This window comes from Carcharhinus amblyrhynchos, chromosome 16 (assembly GCF_965287045.1).
Source record: "Carcharhinus amblyrhynchos chromosome 16, sCarAmb.v2.hapA, whole genome shotgun sequence".
Classification (NCBI taxonomy): Eukaryota; Metazoa; Chordata; class Chondrichthyes; order Carcharhiniformes; family Carcharhinidae; genus Carcharhinus; species Carcharhinus amblyrhynchos.
The window spans coordinates 8,501,138-8,521,232 of NC_137339.1; the positions used below are offsets into that span (position 1 = coordinate 8,501,138).

The 20,095-nt window shown below is 48.2% G+C and overlaps 1 protein-coding gene across 3 annotated transcripts in view; it reads left to right on the top strand.

Moving 5' to 3' along the window:
* The window catches only part of LOC145353814 (protein CBFA2T1-like), a 124,885-nt gene that overhangs the window by 72,755 nt on the left and 32,035 nt on the right, over positions 1-20,095 (top strand). For all 3 annotated transcript variants that reach the window (XM_080204642.1, XM_080204643.1, XM_080204644.1), the window contains exon 2: positions 18,820-18,963. In XM_080204642.1, coding sequence (XP_080060768.1) covers positions 18,820-18,963 — 144 coding nt within the window. The remainder of the gene's footprint in view (positions 1-18,819; positions 18,964-20,095) is intronic.

Below are 20,095 nucleotides of genomic sequence, written 5' to 3' on the forward strand. Positions count from 1 at the left end.
CAAAGTGCTCTACAGCCAGCGAAATGCAGTTGTTGTTGTAACGTAGGAAAACACAGCATTCAGTTTGTGCACAACAAGCTCCCACAAACTTACTTAAGGCTGAGATTGATGGATTTCCAATTAGTAAGGGAATCAAGGGTGACGGGGAAAAGGGCAGGAAAGTGGACGTGAGGAGTGTGTCAGGTCAGCCATGATCCTGTTGAATGGCAGAACAGGCTGGAGGGGCTGAATGGCCTCCTGTTCCTCCCTCTTATGGGATGGTGTTCAAGTTTATTTATTAGTGTCACGAGTAGGCTTACCTTCACACTGCAGTGACGTTACTGTGAAAATCCCCCAGTTGCCACACTCTGGCGCCTGTTCGGGTAACACAGAGAGAGAATTTAGCACGGCCCGCGCACCTAACCAGCACGTCTTTCAGACTGTGGGAGGAAACCCACACAGACATGGGGAGAACGTGCAGACTCCACACAGACAGTGACCCGAGCTGGGAATTGAACCCGGGTCCCCGGCGCTGTGAGGCAGCAGCACTAACCACTGTGCCACTGCGCTGCCCCTGAATCATTCTGTTCCCTCAAAAATCTAATTCGCTGGGGGTAATTTTGACTTTCTGCAGTAACGTAACTCTTGTTTGTACAAAAACAAGACGTTGTACATTTTTCCCCCCTATTCCCCAGTTTAATATTATATTTGATGATAACTTGTGAATGTGGAATCCATCGGTATGTTTGTATTACACATTAGTGTTTGGGTTTTGTAATCTATTAAGTTAATGAGAGGCCTTTATTGGACCTATTTTATTAGTAGGGTGTGGGGTGGGTTGTGGGGGAAACGCAGGGCGGGTTCCTGTGCCAGTATTAAGTAACAGATGCCCTGACTTGGGTACCTGCCAACATTTGGTAAACGGCAGGCTGCGTGTACGCGAGAGAGAGAGGAAAAAAACGAGAGCGAGATGAGAGGGAGTTTTTATCCAGGCAAGTTGTTATTTTATTTGAATGCTGGTGCCAACCTTCTTCACAGCTGTGGTATTCTGGACACGTGCCAACATGTGAACTGCAGCCTGTGTGTGTGTGTGTGAGAGAGAAGGGGAGGTGGGAGTCGGGGGATACTCGTTTCTGGCAATAGGCACACCTGCACCAGTTGCATAACCATTCCTGCAGTGTCTCTGTGGTAGACAGGTTGTCTTAGTTTGAACTTTTTGAAGTTTCCCCTTTCTACTTTTCTCGTTTGGTTCTGGAGGTTGTACTCGAGGGGAGCGGGTAAAACTCTCCCCTCCAACATTGAGATATGCAGGATTTTGATACCACAAGTTGTCATCTTTTAGTATTGATTTTTTAAAAAAAAAATTTCACCAAGAAGGTTTATTTGTTGAGTAGGGTCACAAGTAGGCTTACATTAACACTGAAATTAAGTTACTGTGAAAATCCCCTAGTCGTCACACTCGAGCGCCTATTCGGGTACACTGAGGGAGAATTTAGCACGGCCAATGCGCTTAACCAGCACGTCTTTCAGACTGTGGGAGGAGACCGGAGCACCCGGAGGAAACCCACACAGACACGGGGAGAATGTACAAACTCCGCACAGACAGTGACCCAAGCTGGGAATTGAACCCAAGTCCCTGGCGCTGAGAGGCAGCAGTGCTAACCACTATTCCACTGTGCCAGAGGTCTCAGTTGGGAAAGAAAATGAGACAATTCATTTGAACTGATGCCAGGCCAATGCTGGCAGCCAGAGAGCCATGCATGCAAGAAAGAATGTTGCATTTATTTAGCGCCTTTCACCATCTTGGAATATCCCAAAAGATTTCACGCCCAGCGAAGCATCTTTGAAATGGAGTCACGATTTGTGATGTAAGAAATGCAGCAGCCAATTTGTGCACAGCAAGATCCCACAAATCATTGATGAAGGAAAGCATCAATGCTGTGTAAGAAATGAACACTCACCAGGATGCTGAGGAGAACTTGTCTGTGTTTTTTTTCTCAAATGATGTCAAAGAACAAGGAACAAAGAAAATTACAGCATAGGAACAGGCCCTTCGGCCCTCCAAGCCTGCACCAACCATGCTGCCCAACTTAATTTAAAACCCCCTACCCTTCCGGCGACCATATCCCTCTATTCCCATCCTATTCATGTACTTGTCAAGACGCCCCTTAAAAGTCATTTCACCTTCATCCAAGAGTGGGAGATGGAGCTTCAGTTTAATGTCCCACCCAGAAGATGGGACTTCCAGCAGTGCAGCACTCCCTCAGTACCGCAGTGTAGTGTCAGCCTGGATTATGTCCCTGGAGTGGGGTTTTGATCAACAAAGGGATCAAGGGTTAGGGGGAGAAGGCAGGAGAATGGGATCAGAATCATATCAGCCGTGATCGAATGGCAGAGCAGACTCGATGGGCCAAATGGCCTAATTCTGCTCTTTTTATATCTTATGGCGTTATGGTGACCCGGCTGAGAGGCTGAACACTATCCAGCTGGCACTTACACCAAGGGCCCTCACACTTGACTTCACTTCATACCTGGCACATTCCTGGGCTTGGGTTTCCATGATGTGGAGATGCAGCGCTCCTCCGAAAGCTTGTGGCTTGTGCTACCAAATAAACCTGGGTTTTCTCACAAGGTTGCATTGGGAACTTCCCATGGGAAGGCCACCTTCAACCTGCCTTGTGCTCCTCCTTGTGGCTGTTTGCGGTACAGCATCAGCAGAGACCCTGCCAGAGTCACCTGCCATTCTTCTTGGTTGGACAGTGGTGTTAGAGGCCTCTTCATCCACTTCCTTCAAGATGCAGGGGGAGGTGTAACTGTTCCTATTTCCGCAGTTGCCAACTTCACAGGGGAAGAGTCCAGAGGAATGCGTTATTAATCTAGACCCCTCCTCTAAATACTCCGGCCAGGTTTTAGACCACTACTGGGATTACTTGTGTAGCACCACGGTTTGGGAAGGGAGAGAGAGCTGTGGGTGTATTTGGAATCTCACCTCCATCACAGTTTGACAGAAGAGAAAGACTTCTATTTCAGGCTTGGGCTGATTATATCAACACTGTGATTACCAGAGCAGGTCAGAGGCTGGGAATCCTGCAGTGAGTAACTCGCCTCCCAGCTACAGGCACAAGTCGATTAAATTTTTGAACAGTAAAGGAATTAAGGGTTATGGTGAGCTGAGTCTGCAACAAGAACAGCCATGATGTTATTGAATGGCGGAGCAGGCTCGAGGGGCCAGGTGGCCTACTCCTGCTCCTAGATCGTATGTAAGTTTAGGAGCGTGATGGAATGGTGTCTCCTTGCCCAGATGCGTCTAACGACACTTGAGAAGCTTGTTTACTATCCAGGTCAAAGCAGCCACCATCATAAAACATCCCCATCCTCCATCGCCAGTGCACAGTGGCCACCGTGTGTACCATCTACAAGATGCAGTGCAGCAATTCACCAAGAGCCTTCCACAGCATTTTCCAAACTCTCAATTTCTCCACCTAGAAGGACAATAAGGGAACTCCAAGACCCACACCGTCCTTTCTTGGAAACACATCGCTGTTCCTTCACTGGGTCAGAATCCTTGACCTTCCTCCCTAACAGCACAGTGGGTGTACTTACACCATGTGGACTGCAGCGGTTCAAGAAGGCAGCTCACCGAGCACCTTGTTTGGGGTCGTTGGGAATGGCTGCAGTTAGTAGCCTTGCCAGCCATGGCCACACTTGAGGAGCCTTTAAAAAGAGGAATGCTGAAGCAGCTTTTTCAACCTTTGTTGTAGTGTAGGAAATGTAGCAACCAATCCACGCGCACAGGGAGATCCCACACCAACAATGTAACGAACGACCAGGTCATCTGTTATTGTTGAGCTGATCTTTATTGAGGAATTGGTTAGGAATAGCACTGTGGAAACATTGAGGCCCTCCTCCGTGACCCCAGGTGACCTTCCAGGAGCAGAGGAGAAGTCCAGGGCAGTTGGCAGAAAGATCAAAACCTATGGCCAAGTGGACCATCCCTAAATGAGCTCCGTCATTCTTTTTTATTCATCTGTGGGAGATGGGTGTTACTAGCTGGGCCAGCATTTATTGCCCATCCCTAGTTGCCTTTGAACTGGGTGTCTTGCTCAGACATTTCATAGGGCGGTTGAGGGTCAGCCACATTGCTGTGGCTCTGGAGTCACATGTAGGCCAGACCAGGTAAGGACAGGAGATTTCCTTCCCTAAAGGACCACATGGGGTTTTTCTGACATTGGTTTCATGGTCATCAGTAGATTCTTCCAGTTTTTTTATTATTGAATTCAAATTCCACCATCTGCCGTGGTGGGATTCGAACCCAGGTTCCCCAGAACGTTAGCTGAATTTCAGCATTAATAGCCTAAGGATAATACCACTAGGGCACCACCTCCCCTACAGAGGGAACAGGTTTCCTTGCATACCTTTGGTCACATGGGACTAATTGTTTTTAACTGGGGGCTGTGTTGAAAAGGTTGTGCAGTGGTGGTGTGCTACAGTTGACTCTGGAAGTCCAATTCACATATCCGAGCAGGAACCTCTCCTAGTCTGTCCACCTGCCATTGCAGATCTGCAAATTGGTACTCAGTCTATTTGACCCTGTTGCGAACATACCTTCCTTGGCCAACAAATCCTGGGGTGGGAACTGTGAGCCTGGAGTCTCTGGCTCAGAAGCAGGGAGACTACCACACAACCTCCAAACAAGTTAGCAGCACAGGTATATACAGAAAATGGTTTAGGCTAACATTAACTAGACAGATAAAAGGCAAAATACGATGCTGGAATCTGTAACAAAAACAGAAAATACTGGGAAATCTCAGCAGGACTGGCAGCACCTGTGGAGAGAGAATGGAGCCAACACTTTGCATCAGGGTAACCCGTTGTGGCACACAGCGGTTAGCTCTGCTGCCTCATGGCTCCAGGGACTCTGGTTGAATTCCACCTCTGGTGACTGTGTGGAGTTTGCACATTCTCTCCGTGTCTGCCTGGGTTTCCTCCGGGTGCTCAGGTTTCCTCCCACAGTCCACAGGTTAAGTCGATTGGCCATGCTAAATTGCCCCTCTAATGGCAGGGAGATTGGGGGGGGGTGCTAAATATGCAGGGTTATGGGGATTGTTGTCGGCACAGGCTCGTAGGGCCAAATGGCCTCCTCCTTCTCTGTAGATATTCTATGATTCTAAGCTCGGAACTGATGAAGGGTTATCTAGACTCAAAACATTGGCGCTATTCTCTCTCCACAGATGCTGCTGAGATTTTCCAGTGTTTTCTGTAGATTCTGACAGATGTGTGCGTAGTTATAGCAAGAGTGGGCAACCCTTCAAAATAAAATTTAGATCATAGAATCCTTACAGTGCAGAAGGAGGCCATTTGTCCCATCGAGCCTACACTTACAACAATCCCACCCTATCCTTGTAACCCCACAGATTTACCCTCCTAATCCCACCTGACACTAAGGGGCAATTTAGCATGGTCGATCCACCTAACCTGCACGTCTTTGGACTGAGGGGGGGAAACCGGAGCACCCAGAGGAAACCCACGCAGGCACAGGGAGAATGTGCAAACTCCACATAGACAGTGACCCAAGGCCAGGTCCCTGGCGCTGTGAGGCAGCAGCGCTAACCACTGTGCTGCCCCCAAGATCCAGGCTACAGGCCTGCAGCCGAGGTCAGTGGAATGTGACGGGGAGGAGTGGGGAAAGCATTGCCACCAATTTGTTTCTGTGACGAGTAGAGGAATGATTGTGGTGTAGGGAGTGTTCTGTGTGCAGTATTGGTCTCGTTATTTGCAAAAGGATATATTGGCCTTGGAGGGAGTACAGAGAAGGTTCACCAGGCTGATACCGGAGATGAGTGGGTTAGTTTGAGGAGCGATTGAGTAGATTGGGCCTGTACTCGTTGGGGTTTAGAAGGCTGAGGGGGGGACCTTATAGAGACATACAAGATAATGAAGGGGCTAGATAGGGTAGAGGTAGAGAGATTCTTTCCACTTAGAAAGGAAACCAGGACTAGAGGGCACAGTCTCCAAATAAGGGGGGGGGGGGGCAGTTTAGAACGGAGTTGAGGAGGAACTTCTTCTCAGAGGGTGGTGAATCTCTGGAATTCTCTGCCCATTGAAGTGGTGGAGGCGACCTCGTTGAATATGTTTAAGACACGGGCAGATAGATTTCTGATAGATAAGGGAATTAAGGGTCATGGGGTGCAGGTGGGAAAGTGGAACTGATCCACTTCAGATCAGCCATGAACTTATTGAATGGCGGGGCAGGCTCGAAGGAGCAGGAGTAGGCCATCTAGCCCTATTTCTTATGTTCTTGTGAAATGTCAGTGGGTAACTGTGCAGTTGGCAGCGAGAGTTTATTGGGTGAGTCACCTGCGTGGGCCCACAGCTGTGCGCCCGGCACACCATTAAACAGGAAATGGATTCGATTCAAACCACCTGGTGCTCTTGATGTGCCTCTGGGGAATCCTGGCTGACACTCAGGACACTGCTCACAGATTAATGGGTTCCTCAGTGGCCCACGTGGTTTGGTGTTTGGCTCTTACCGTTCCCTCCTTGGTTTGATCTCAGGTTATGTTTCCTGTGCGATTCTCTGTGACTGAGCAGCAGAATGGGAGGGCCAACCCCTCCTTACTGCAAAACAGGCCAGGGAAACTCACCTGGACTGAGACAAAAGGAAGTCCGCACTTCCCAAAGCGATGATGGGGAGATGCCGGCGTTGGACGAGGGGTAAGAAGTCTCACAACACCAGGTTAAAGTCCAACAGGTTTATTTGACAGTAAACCCACAAGCTTTTGGGGTTTGCCCCTCCGTCGGGTGAGGAACCTGTTGGACTTTAACCTGGTGTTGTGAGACTTCTTACTGTGTCTTCCCAAAGTGGCTCAGAGTATCGACACTACCCTGGTGTAAGCCTTCATCTGCAACAATCAGTTGCATTTATGTGTCGCCTTCTGCGGAGTAAAACAAAGTGCTTCATAGAACTGTGGGGAGGGGAGGGGAAGCTGCCAAACAAAAAAAAGAGTTAAAGAAGGAGATATTAGGTCAATTGACCAAGCGTTAGATTTTTAAGAAGCATCTTAAAGTGGGGAGAGCCAACTGGTGAGATAAAAACTATAAATATTATATATATTTAGGTGGAAGAAATATATAATCTTGTTCCTATTTTGTTGTCCTTGACAGTGCAAAGGGGGATTGGTAAACAGATCCTGAGGAGGATTAACAGAGTGGTTGCTGGGAAGATGGTTCTTCCCGGAGAATCTAGAACCAGGGGTCACTGTTTTAAAAAAAAAATAAGGGCTGCGATTCTCCCATCCCGCGGTGCTTATTTTTTTCACCAGGGTGGGGGCAGTTAGCCTGCTGGGGGTGGGTCGGCACTGTGGGGGGGGAGGAAGAGTTGGGACTGTGGGGGGGGGAGAGGGGGAGGAATCGGGGATGGGGGCTGGAGATTAGAGTGGACTGGGAGGGAGCGCGGGTTCGAGGCTGGACCGGGAATGGTCGGCAGGTGTCCAGCGACCAGGTCTTGGGAAGGCGGAGAGCGGGCGTAGCGGAGGTCGCAGGGCTGGCCAGCGATCGAGCTGCCAGCAATTGGGAGGCAGTAGGTGCGGGGGCTACTGCGCCTACACCAACTCGGCACTGATAGATCAGCACGTGCGCAATGGCTCACTCAGCGCGCTGATTTCAGCCTCTCCAGTGGGAATAAGTCCCCTAAAATTTAATGATATTCACACTGGTGACCTCCGTAGTGCAGAGTGTGTGGGACATTCTGCTCTGAACTCCCACTGAAAAAAACCAGCATGAATTACTCCAGTTTTCACACAAATTCGGCACTTAGAATTTTTTTGGGAGAATTCCACCCCAGGAGTCGCTCATTTGAGAGAGAGGAGATTTTTTTTTCTCTCTGAGGGTGGTGAGTTTCTGGATCTTCAAAAGGCAGTGGGAGCAGAATCTGTGAATATGTTTGAGGCAGAGCACCGTAGGGGAATTCTGCTGGTGGGGTACTCCAGGACAAGAGGTCATAGTCTTAGGATAAGGAGTAGCAAATTTAAAACAGGCTTGAGGAGAAACTGGTTCTCCCAAAGAATTGTGAATCTGTGAAATTTGCTACCCCCCAAAGTGTGGTGGATGCTGGGATAGTGAGTAAGTTTAAGGAGGAGTTAGATTTTTAATTGGTAATGGGTTGAAGGGTTAGGGGGAAAAGGCAGGAAAATGGGGATGAGGAGCACATCAGCCATGATTGAATGGCAGAATGGACTCGATGGGCTGAGTGGCCTAATTCTGCTCCTATATCTTAGGAATTGATGATAAACTTGACTACAAGAGCAAGGATGTACTTCTGAGCTTTTATAAGGCTCTGGTCAGATGCCATTTGGAGCAGTTTTGGGCCCCATATCTAAGAAAGGATGTGCTGGGCTTGGGAAGAGTCCAGAGGAGGTTCACAAGAATGATCCCTGGAATGAATGGCTTGACATATGAGGAATGGTTGAGGGTCTGTACTCGTTGGAGTTTAGAAGGATGAGGGGGGATGTTATTGAAACCTACAGAATACTGCAAGGCCTGGATAGAGTGGACGTGGAGAAGATGTTTGCACTAATCAGAAAAACTAGAAGCAGAGGGCGCAACCTCGGGCTAAAGGGATGATCCTTTAAAACAGACTCGGGGATTTTCACAGTAACTTCATTACTTGTCACAATAATAAATAAACTTTAAAACCTTTAATATCCAATGACCAACAGGAATGGGGTTAAAATAGAGTGGAACTGTCAACCCTACATTCAGTGCATGTTCCTGTCCAATTTTAACTTCTGGGTTTTAGATGGTCTGTGTGATGCCCGCTATAGCCTGGCAAGGGTTTCTTTGAACATAAGAACTAGGAGCAGGAATAGGCCATCTCACCCCTCGAGCCTGTTCCGCCATTAATAAGCTCATGGCTGATCTTTTTTTGGACTCAGCTTCACTTACCCACCCGCTCACCATAACCCTTAATTCCTTTACTTCTCAAAAAACCTATCTATCTTTACCTTAAAAACATTCAATGAGGGAGCCTCAACTGGGCCAGGAATTCCGCAGAATCGCAATCCTTTGGGCAAAGAAGTTCCTCCTCAACTCAGTCCTACATCTGCTCCCCCTTATCTTGAGGCCGTGCCCCCTAAAAGTTCTAGTTCCACTTGCCAGCGCAAACGATCTTTCCTGCCTTTATCTTATCCAGTCCCTCTTTTTTGGGTCAGGGTTCCGTGCCATTGAGACCTCGGTGTGCGTTTAAAAGCCTCCTATTAGATCAGCCTCTCAGCCCTCCACTAGCTAATGCTCACTGCATGAATAATGCCACTCTCCAGAAGAACAAGTGTTGCTGGTGAAGTGGTACCGCAGCCGGGAACGCGATGCTTTTCAGACAGTGAAAGAAATCCTCGGGGAGAATTTTTGTCACTTGGTAGATAAACTTGATGTCAGCACAACCTTGTTCCTTCTGTCATCATTTGCCTGCTAACCACCCCTTGCAAAAGCTGCTGTATAAATAATGAAGGGTTTGATAATTTGGAGTCGGTTTAAGTGTGAATTATTTAATGGGCCATATTTCATCTTGACTCTCATCAGGAGAGCCCGCTGAAGCAGAGTAATTTTCGCCTCGCGTTCATTCGCATTCAGGTCTGACCTGGGATGACCTCTCAGTTAGGCTTGCACTCCATTATTTCTCCTCCCTCCTTCGTTCTGCTTTCAATGAGGACATTTAGCTAATCGTTTGCAAAAGAACTTATCTGCGTGTGTGTGTCTGGGCTGTAACCTGAATTTAGTTCCCATATTTCTTGAGTCGTCACATCCTAATGGCTTAATTCCATTATCTCCCTCTCCAGTCCTCTCCTCCAGCTTAAAGCGGCCTTCTTGGTTAATTCGATTCTTCAGAACTCTCCTGGTTTTGACGCCAGCACACGCTTCTTTACAATTTAGCAGGGAATGCTTTTAACGGTTTACTATTTTACTCTTGGTTCGCGACGAGCTGCCATTTTGACTCCCGTAAAGAATAGGAGCTCGTTCAGGACGGTTTCCTCCCCCGGAATAGGAGGCACGCTCCTAGCCCGAGGCTAAGGCCCATCCTGAAGTGTACCGTGGCCCTCATCTGGGATATCCCTGGGCGGCACGGTGGTAACGCCACTGCCTCACCACACCAGGGACCAGGCTTCGATTCCCAGCTTGGTTCACCGTCCGTGCAGAGTCAGCACGTTCTCCCCATGTCTGCGTGGGTTTCTGTCCTCTGGGTGCTCTGGTTTCCAGGCAAATTTGGCCGTGCTAAGTTCTCCCTCGGTGTAACCCGGACAGGTGTCGGAACAACTCTGGTCACTCTCTGTTTTAGGAAGGACGTTGATAAACTGGAAAGTTATCCAGACTAGGATTTTATTCCTTGGAATGTAGGAGAGTGAGGGGTGACCTGATTTGAGGTGCATAAAATGATGAGGGGCATTGATAGGATAAGCGCACACGGACTTTTTCCCCAGGGAAGGGGAATTGAAAACTAGAGGGTTAAGGTAAAAGAGGAAGGATTTAAAAGGGATTGGGAGGGCGACACCTTCACGCAGAGGGCGATGTGGGTATGGAATGAGCTGCCAGAGGAAGTGGTTGAGGCAGGTACAATAGTGATATTTAAAAAGCATTTGGATAAGTACGTGGATGGTAAAGGATTAGAGGATATGGGCCAAACACGGGCAGTTAGGACCATCACCGGTGCTCAGTAGCAGCAGTGGGTACCATCTACAAGATGCACTGCAGCAAGATCCTTAGACAGCACCTTCCAAACTCAGGAACACTTCCATCTAGAAGGACAAGGGCAGCAGATACATGGGAACCCCCCCCCCCCGCCTGCAAGTTCCCCTCCAAGCCACTCACCGTCCTGACTTGGAAATATATCGGCCGTTCCTTCGCAATCGCTGGGTCAAAATCCTGGAACCCCCTCCCTAACGGCATTGTGGGTCAACCCACAGAACATGGACTGCAGCTCACCACCACCATCTTCTCAAGGGGCAACTAGGGATAGATAGTTAAATGCTGGCCAGCCAGCGATGCCCATGTCCCACGAATGAATCTTTTTAAAAAAAAAAGCTTGGAGGGCCCCATGGACTGGTTGGGCCAAAGGGCCTGTTTCCGTGCTGTGTTGCTCAGTGAACCTTTAACGATCATTTTTGGAAAATTTTACAGGTGGGCTTTGATCGACCTAATCTGCGATTGGTACAAAGGCTCAGTTAGCCCAGACCGGGTGAGTGAGGTGCTCGGTGCAGATGTGGGTTAGACGGTTGCATGATAGGCACTGACTGCCAGTAATGAAATAGTGAAGAGATTCTGAGAAAGCCAGTAGTTGGAATGTTGTGGTCACAGCTGGCCGTGGTGATTACGATGCTTGCTGCTGCTCTTTGTAACGCAGAAGTTGATGAAACTCCCTCAGGGGGTTTAGATTCAATTGTGTGGAAGGGATTACAGACAGCAGCAAAGATTAGTTGTTGGACGGTGAATTTTCACAGGCCAGTGCGTTTCATCGCTGGAGTTTTAGGGTGTGCGAGACAGCGAGCGTGTCTGAGTGTGTGTGCAGAGATGTTTGAACGCAAGCACGCCTGAGCAAATCTGTATACGTTGTGAGTACATGCGCGAGAGGCCATGTGAATATTTCTTAGTGAATGTATGCTTGTCTGGGCTGAATTTTCCCCTTGACGTGGGGAGGAGAAGCTAGGCCAGCGTGCATGCCTGTTTGACAACACCATTCTTAGAATCATAGAACCCTACAGTGCAGAAGGAGGCCATTCAGCCCATCGAGTTTGCACTGATCACAATCCCATCCAGGCCCTATCCTCATAAACCCATACATTTACCTTCGCTAGTCCCCCTGGCACCAAGGGGCAATTTAGCACGGCCAATCCACCTAATCCGCACGTCTTGGGACTGTGGGAGGAAAGCGGAGCACCCGGAGGAAACCCACGCAGCCACTGGGAGAATGTGCAGACTCCGCACAGACAGTGACCCAAGCCAGGAATCGAACCCGGGTCTCTGGCGCTGTGAGGCAGCAATGCTAACCACTGTGCCATCCACCAGCTCATTTACAGAATCATGGGATCATACAGTGCAGAAGAGGCTCTTTGGTCCATCAAGTCTGCACCAACATATTAAAAACACCTGAATTCCCACCTAATCCCATCTACCAGCACTTGGCCCGTAGCCTTGAACATTCCCCTGAATTTTTTAAATTAGTTGGCCCTTGAGATGGGGATGATGGGAACAGGGCAGGATTTATTGTCCATCCCTCATTATCCTGAGCGTCCAGAGAGTGGGACTAGAGACCAGTTTGGGTGGAGGTATCAGCTTCCATTCCCTGAAGGACATTGAGTGTTTGGATCAGATTACTGCAGAAATCTGGTAACTATTGTGGCCATTTCATATTTTAAAAAAAAAATCTGGAGCTAATCCATAAATAACATGATTCATTGAGTTCAGTTTAACGACTTGCGCTGGTGGGGTTTGATCTCATGAGACTGCATTTTCTTAGTCCCTCCGAGACTGTCTAATTTTGTTCCCTACCCTGTGTCAAGCCAGGCCTCAGGGCTGTCAGGATCTTCCCAGTGGCAGATGGAACCCTCAGAGAATTCCTGCAAAAAATGGAAGGAGGGCATTCGGCCCCTCAAGCCTGCTCTCCCATTTAATAAGATCGTGGCTGATCTGATGCTAACCTCAAACCTGTATCCCACCGACACCCAATAACCTTCCACCACCTTGTTTATCAGGAATCTACCTATATTAAAAATGTTCAAAGACCCTGCTTCCACTCACTTTTCAGGAAGACAATTCCAAAGTCTCAAGACCCTCAGAGAGATTTTCACCTCAACTCCATTTTAAATGGCGACCTTTTATTTTTAAGCAGTGACGCCAGTTTTCGATTCTGCCACAAGCGGAAGCTTCCTGCCCACATCCTCCTTGTCAATACCATTCAGGATCTTGTATGTTGCAATCAAGTCGCCTCTTACTCTTCTAAATTCCCAGTGGATACAAGCCTAGCCTGTCCAGCCTTTCCTCATAAGACAACCCACCCATGCTCGATGGTCAATCTTCTCTTCAAACACGTTTCCATTTCTTCTTAAATAAGAAGTCCAATATTGCGCACACTACTCCAAACGTGGTCTCACCACTGCCCTTTATTTTTTTTGGTCATTTATGGGACGTGGACATCGCTGGCTGGGCCAGCATTTATTGCCCATCCTTAGATGCCCTGGAAGGGCAGTTGAGAGTCAGTCACATTGCTGTGGATCTGGAGTCATATGTTGACTAGACTAGGTAAGGACGGCAGATTTCCTTCCCTAAAGGACATTAGTGAACCAGATGGGTTTTTCTGACGATGGCTTCATGGCCATCAGTAGATTCTTAATTCCAGTTTTTTTTCAATTGAATTCCAGGTCCACCATCTACCGTTGCAAAATTCGAACTCGTGTCCCCAGAACATTAGCCGAGTTTCTGGATTAATAGTCTAGCCATAATACCACTAGGCCATTGCCTCCCTGTATAACTGAAGCCTAACCTCCCTGCTTTTGTATTTAATTCCTCTGGCAATGAGAGAGATGTGATGGTATGTTGTTGATGTGAGACCAGGAAAGAGATTACACAGAGGGCATGTTAATGCATGGACAGGGTTCAGTACCTCAATCTTATTCAGTCCAAGGAGAACAGTGCAGGATGAAGCTAAATATAAGTAGATCATCTCTGATTACCCAAAATGTTGTGTTCTCTGCAAACCAAAGGAGCTATTTATTTGCTAGGAGCTTGGGAAGCTATCCCAATTGCTTTCTCCATGGCAACACATTGGTTGACCTACCAACCAATCAGCATCCTTTTCCCCTGTAGAATAAATTGTTGCGATAGTTTGAATTTGGGCACTTTTGTGTTTGTCCTGATGAATGCCAGGTGAAAAGCTTTGACAACATGCCTCTTTTTTTCTATAAGATTCAAACTCTGTATTACACTACAAGCAAATGCTTATGTAGATGTTAAAAAGGGAACATAGCCGAAATACCCAGTATGCCAAGAATTGAATTCAGCATCGATCGCCCGAATTCTGGAATCTTAGCGGGCGGGTTGCGGGGAACGCTATTGACGGTCCGGGCAGGAATTTCCGGCCTGCGGACCAGCGCGGCTGGAGAATTCCACCTGATGCCGCTCGCCTGTCGCACCCGCTCCCAACTTTCTAGTTAATAGCCGGAGAAGGAACCTCTCTCCCTTTTATCGATTTGATCCTGTTTTTTTTTCCCCCAGCTACAGAATGAGAGATTGAGCCTGAGCTGCCCGTCAGTCAGGAGGAGCCGGTTTGTTGTCGGGGGACTTCCCTGAACTAATTCCGCGCATTTTCGCATGCGATGCCCACAAACGGAATAAGTAATGAGTCCCTCGCAGATTGCTGTCATCCATCACAGGAATGGCCTCGGAGACACCGAGGAACCCGCCAGAGGAATTTAAACTGCATTAAGCAAGATTTCAATATTCTTGTTCTGTAGCTAAAGGGGGAAAAAATGATTGTCCTCATTTCAGAAGGCAGCAGCTGGTGTGCATTAACGATGAGATAAGCCCTTTACACCAATATTTTCAAATGGGAAAAGTCTTATGTTTAAAGAGAAGATCCGTACAGTTCTGTAATAGATTAACTCGCACCTCACTCAACTCCTGTTGGGCAGTTTTTTTAAAACATTTTTCATGGATGAATTCATAACAATAACCAAATTATGTTTTTGATCTGATTTATTATTATCAGATGTTTAGTAATGTTGTGAAAAGTATTGTTCCTTGCACGTTCTACAGACAAAAAATACCGTTCATAGAGAAGGAAAGGAGAGAGTGTAGAATATACTGTTACGGTCATAGCTAGGGTGTAGAGAAAGATCAACTAAGCGCGAGGTAGGTCCATTCAAAAGTCTGACAGCAGCAGGGAAGAAGCTGTCCTTGAGTTGGTTGGTACGTGACCTCAGACTTTTGTATCTTTTTCCCGATGGAAGGAGGTAGAAGAGAGAATGTCGGGGTACGTGGGGTCCTTGATTATGCTGGCTGCTTTTCTGAGGCAGTGACAAGCGTGGACGGAATCAATGGATGGGAGGCTGGTTTGTGTGATGGATTGGGCTACATTCATAACTTTTTGTAGTTTCTTGTGGTTTTGGGCAGAGCAGGAGCCCATACCAAGCTGTGATACAACCAGGATGAATGCTTTCTATGGTGCATCTGTAAAAGTTGGTGAGAGTTGTAGCTGACATGCCAAATTTCCTTAGCCTCCTGAGGCATTGGTGGGCTTTCTTAACCATAATGTTGGCATGGAGGGGACCAGGACAGGTGGTTGGTGGTCTTCACCCAGAGAGTGGTAAGCCTATGGAATTTACCACCATAGAGAGCAGTAGAGGCCGAAACATTGTGGCCGGAATTCTCTGACCGTTCACAGCCCGTTGCTGCTGCCAGTCAGGACTGAGGAATTTGGCGCTTAGCCAAAGCTCCGTTCACTGCAGCAGGATGGCAAAATTCCACCAGCGTGAACCGTGGGAAAATCCCAGCCTCTGTGTTCCAGTGTAGCTGTTGGAGTGAATGGGGATCAAAGTATAAGGGACGGGGAGGTGGGATCAGACTATTGAGTTAGATGATTGGCTTTGTTGTAAATGAATGGTAGAGCAGGCTCAGAGGGCCAAATGGCCTATTCCTGCTCCTATTTTTATGCTTCTATAACTTGCATTTGTATACCACCAATTAATGCTGTAAAACATCCAAGGATGCTTCACATGAATTAAATTGAATGCCATACTGTTTCCACTCTGACCACTGGACTGGCCCACTGGCACATCAAAGAAAATGAATCAAACTGAAGTTAGATCCATCCTCACTGGGAGTCTCTCACTGCATTTTCCTCTTTGCCTGTTCCTCCAATTCATTCTGCTGCTGAATCCTCTACAATGCCATTGTCACCTCTTCACTTGGCCATTCCAATGGTCTGTTGGCCACCCCCACTCCTCCCTTTAAACCCGGCTGCCATAGCCTATCTCACACTAGATCCTGCTCACCCATCACCCCAGTGCTCACTGATCTACTGTCCTGTCCAGCAACACCCCAGTTCTAAAATTCTGATCCTCGCTTTCGAATCCTGTGCCTCTCCCCATCCCGGTAATCTCCTCCCATCTTCCAGCCCTCGTGAGATCTCTGTGCTCCTCCAATTCTGCCTCTAACAGACACTCACAATTGTAATTGTGTGACACAGCGGTTAGCACTGCTGCCTCACAGCGCCAGGGATGTGGGTTCAATCCAGTCTCGGATCACTGTCTGTTGGAGTTTGCACATTCTTCCCATGTCTCCATGGGTTTCCTCTGGCTGCTCCGGTTTCCTGCCACAGTCTGAAAGATGTGTGGGTTAGGTGGATTGGCCATGCTTAATTGCCCTTTAGTGTCAGGGGGGACTAGCTAGGGTAACTGCATGGGGTTGTGGGGATAGGGCCTGGGTGGGATTATGGTCGGTGCAGACTCAATGGGCCGAATGGCCTCTTTCTGCACTGTAGGGATTCTGTGATTTGTATATTTGATGGCCTGGGCTCAAATTCTCTCCCTAAACCTCTCTGCTGTTCTGCCTCGCTTTCTTCCTTCACAATGTTCCGTGATTTAAGCTTTTGGTCTGATTATTGTAATCTCTCTCTATGCAACTGGAGTCAACTTTTGTTCCCTGATGCTGCTGGAAAGCAGGATGTTTCATCATGTTAAAGGTGCTATATTAATGCAAGTCCTTGTTGCTGGCCTAGTCAGAGTGAAATTAGAGTCTTGTTTTAAGTGGTGTTTTGAAACTCACCTCTTCCTAGTCCTGGGAACCCAATAATAACGGAGCAAGGCTCTTCCAAGCTGATGCAGTAAGGAATTGAGTCCCTGTCCCCATCGCTGTCAGGGATCTGAGGTGAACCCAAAACGACATCCTTTACTCCTACATCATGCAAGGGCCACTGATGGTATTTGCAAGAGTTCTCCAGCCGCACTGGTCCAAGGCATTTCACATTCTCCGCAACCCACACGCTAAAATTCCAGTGACGGGCAGGATGGGAGAATTCCGGCCAATGTTACTTAAAAACTTTGCCAGATTGTTGTTTTAACAGTGGACGGGATGCAGAGTTACATTTATATAGTGCCTTTCACGACTTCAGGAATTCCCAGCCTGCTTTCAATCACCGAAGTGTTTATTGAGTTGTAGTTGTGGAGTAGGGACCATGGCAATCAATTTGCACGCAGATAACTCCCACAAACAGCAATGTGACAACGACCAGATAATCTGCTTTGGTGATTGTTGGTTGATGGATATTGGCTGGATGCCAGGGAATATTCCCTTGAGAATTTTTCATAATGGCATCAAAGCATATCCCTCCCAGCACCAAAACAGGTCATTTGACCCATCAGTTGTGTTCCTGGATCTTTTACATCCAAATCTGTGAAGGGGTGGCACAGTGGTTAGCACTGCTGCCTCGCAACTCTGAGAACCCAAGCTCAATTTCGGCCATGAACTATGTGGCGTCTGCACATTCTCCCCGTGTCTGCGTGGGTTTCCTCCGGGTGCTCCGGTTTCCTCCCACACTCCAAAGATGTGCAGGTTAAGTTGATTAGCCATGCTAAATTGACCCTGGTACCAGGGGATTAACAGGGTAAATATGCAGGGTTATGGGTACAGGGTTTGGGTGGGATTGTGGTTAGCGCAGACTCAGTGGGCCAAATGGCCTCCGTCTGCACCGTAGGGATTCTATAACTCTAAGGCAGATGGGGCCCTCAGTTTATAATCTCACTCTCAAAAGACGGTAGTGCACTGCTCCCCTGGCACTTCACTGGAGCATAAGCCTGAGTTTTGTGCTCAGACCCTCATTTTGGCTGGCAGCAGCTGGTGTGCATTAACAATGAGATAAGCTCTTTATACCAATATTTTCAAATGGGAAAAGTCTTATGCTTTGAAGGGAAGGTACAACTAGAAAGGCTGCTTTCTTTGAGCATCTCTAAGAGTTGGTGAAAGTCATAGCGGACATGCTGTATGTCCGCAGGCTTGTGATTAACGTTTTTGTCTTTTATTCCGCAGGTGGAGGTCCACCTCATTGTCAAACGAGGGGCATGCACACGGTGGGTCGTGCGTGGGCTGCTCTTGGAGGTTCCAGGAGTGGCCTAGTACTTCGTGTCGGTGTGTGTGCTTGATCCTGGACTGGTAGACGGGCGCCGCAACAGCTCGGTGACTAGCACTGCTAGCTGTGCAGATACATGGATTTGGGCCTGTGTCTGTGGGAGTTTGTGCATTCTCCCTGTGGATGCGTGGGTTTCCTCCGGGCGCTCCGGTTTCCTCCCACACCCCAAAGATGTGCTCTTAGGCTGATTGGTTTTACCAAATTGACACTATTCTCCCCTGAATCTGGCTGAGTCAGGGGTTCTATTCGTAGACACGCAGGGTAGAATAGGTGTAGGGTGATGCGGCGGCGAGGGCTTGTTGGGCCGAAGGGCCTGTTTCCCGTGCTGGGTTGTTCTTTGTTCTTAGTCTCCTGAGCAAGTGGAAGCATTGGTGGGCTTTCTTAACTATAGTGTCAGCATGGGGGGACCAGGACAGCTTGTTGGTGATCTGGACACCTAAAAACATGAAGCTCTCGACCCTTTCTACTTTGTCTCTGTTGATGTAGACAGGAGCATGTTCTCTACTGCACCTTCAGATGGAATGAAATTGGATCCTGAGGGGGGGAAAGGTACAACTGGATGGGTCAAACTGATCTCAGGTGTCCCCGTGGCCCACACATCTCAAATGTTGAGGTCTGAAGTGGCATTCTGAGGGAAAAAAAATAATCTTTTTGTTATGTTTTTTCAACAGTCAACGGAGAAAAGAAGCGTCCCGCAATGCCCGGATCACCAGTGGACGTGAAGGCGCAATCCAGAGCCACCCCGCCGACCATGCCCCCGCCACCCTCAGGGAACCAGGGGGGCCCGCGGCCGACCTCCTTTACCCCGTCGTCACGTAGGTGTCATTTGTTGTGGCTGTTGTCTTGGTAACGTAAACCTGAAAGCTTCTCCGGTACCTGTCTGCACGGGTTAACCCACGTGCTTTGTTCAAACACTTCATTCAGAACAGGTTCAACTCGATAGGGCAGTGAAGAGCAGAAAGAGAACCTTCAGAGCTTGCTGCCAATTTGTAGTTCCCATGTTGAACTTAAAACCCAGCTTTTGGTGCATCCTGGTTTTCCTTTCCTGGTTTTCCCCTTGGTTCCCACTAGTGAAATGCCCCACAAGGAGTCATTCCCAGTTCTGTTTGGGTGCTACCCTTCCAGTTTGTAGAGGTGTCATCTCCCCCAGAGCCTGTCCCAGGGATCTAAAGCCATTCCCTCCTGCACCATCTGGTTCATCCATGCATTCATCTGCCTCATCCTCCTGTTTTTACACTCAATGTGCTACTGGGGTTAATTCAGAGATTACTACCTTTGAGCCTTCCTTGCTAATTTTCTGCCTAGCTCCCTAAATTGTGATTGGAGGACCCCATTCCTCTTCGTACTTAAGTCTTTGGTACCAATGTGGACCACAGCCTCTGGGTGTTCGCTCTGCCCCAGGGGAATGTCCTTCTCTGTGACTTCCTTGAGAACATAAGAACATAAGAAATAGGAGCAGGAGTGGGCCATCTAGCCCTTCGAGCCTGTCCCGCCATTCAATAAGATCATGGCTGATCTGTCATGGCTCGGTTCCACAGTCCCGCCCTCTCCCCATAACCCTTAATCCCCTTGCTTATCAAAAACCTATCAACCCGCGTCTTAAAAATATTTAGCGAGGCAGCCTCCACCACTTCAACGGGCAGAGAATTCCAGAGATTCACCACCCTTTGAGTGAAGAAGTTCCTCCTCAACTCCGTTCTAAACTGCCCCCCCCCCTTTATCTTGAGGCTGTGCCCCCTAGTCCTACTGTCCTTTCTGAGCGGGAAGAGTCTCTCCACCTCTACCCTATCCATCCCATTCATCATCTTGTATGTCTCAATGAGATCTCCCCTCATTCTTCTAAACACCTGAGAAAGCTTGGAGCTTGGCACCAAGGAGGCAATATCACATCTACAGCCACAGAAACGCCTCTTTGTTCCTCTAACTAATGACTCCCCAATCACTAGT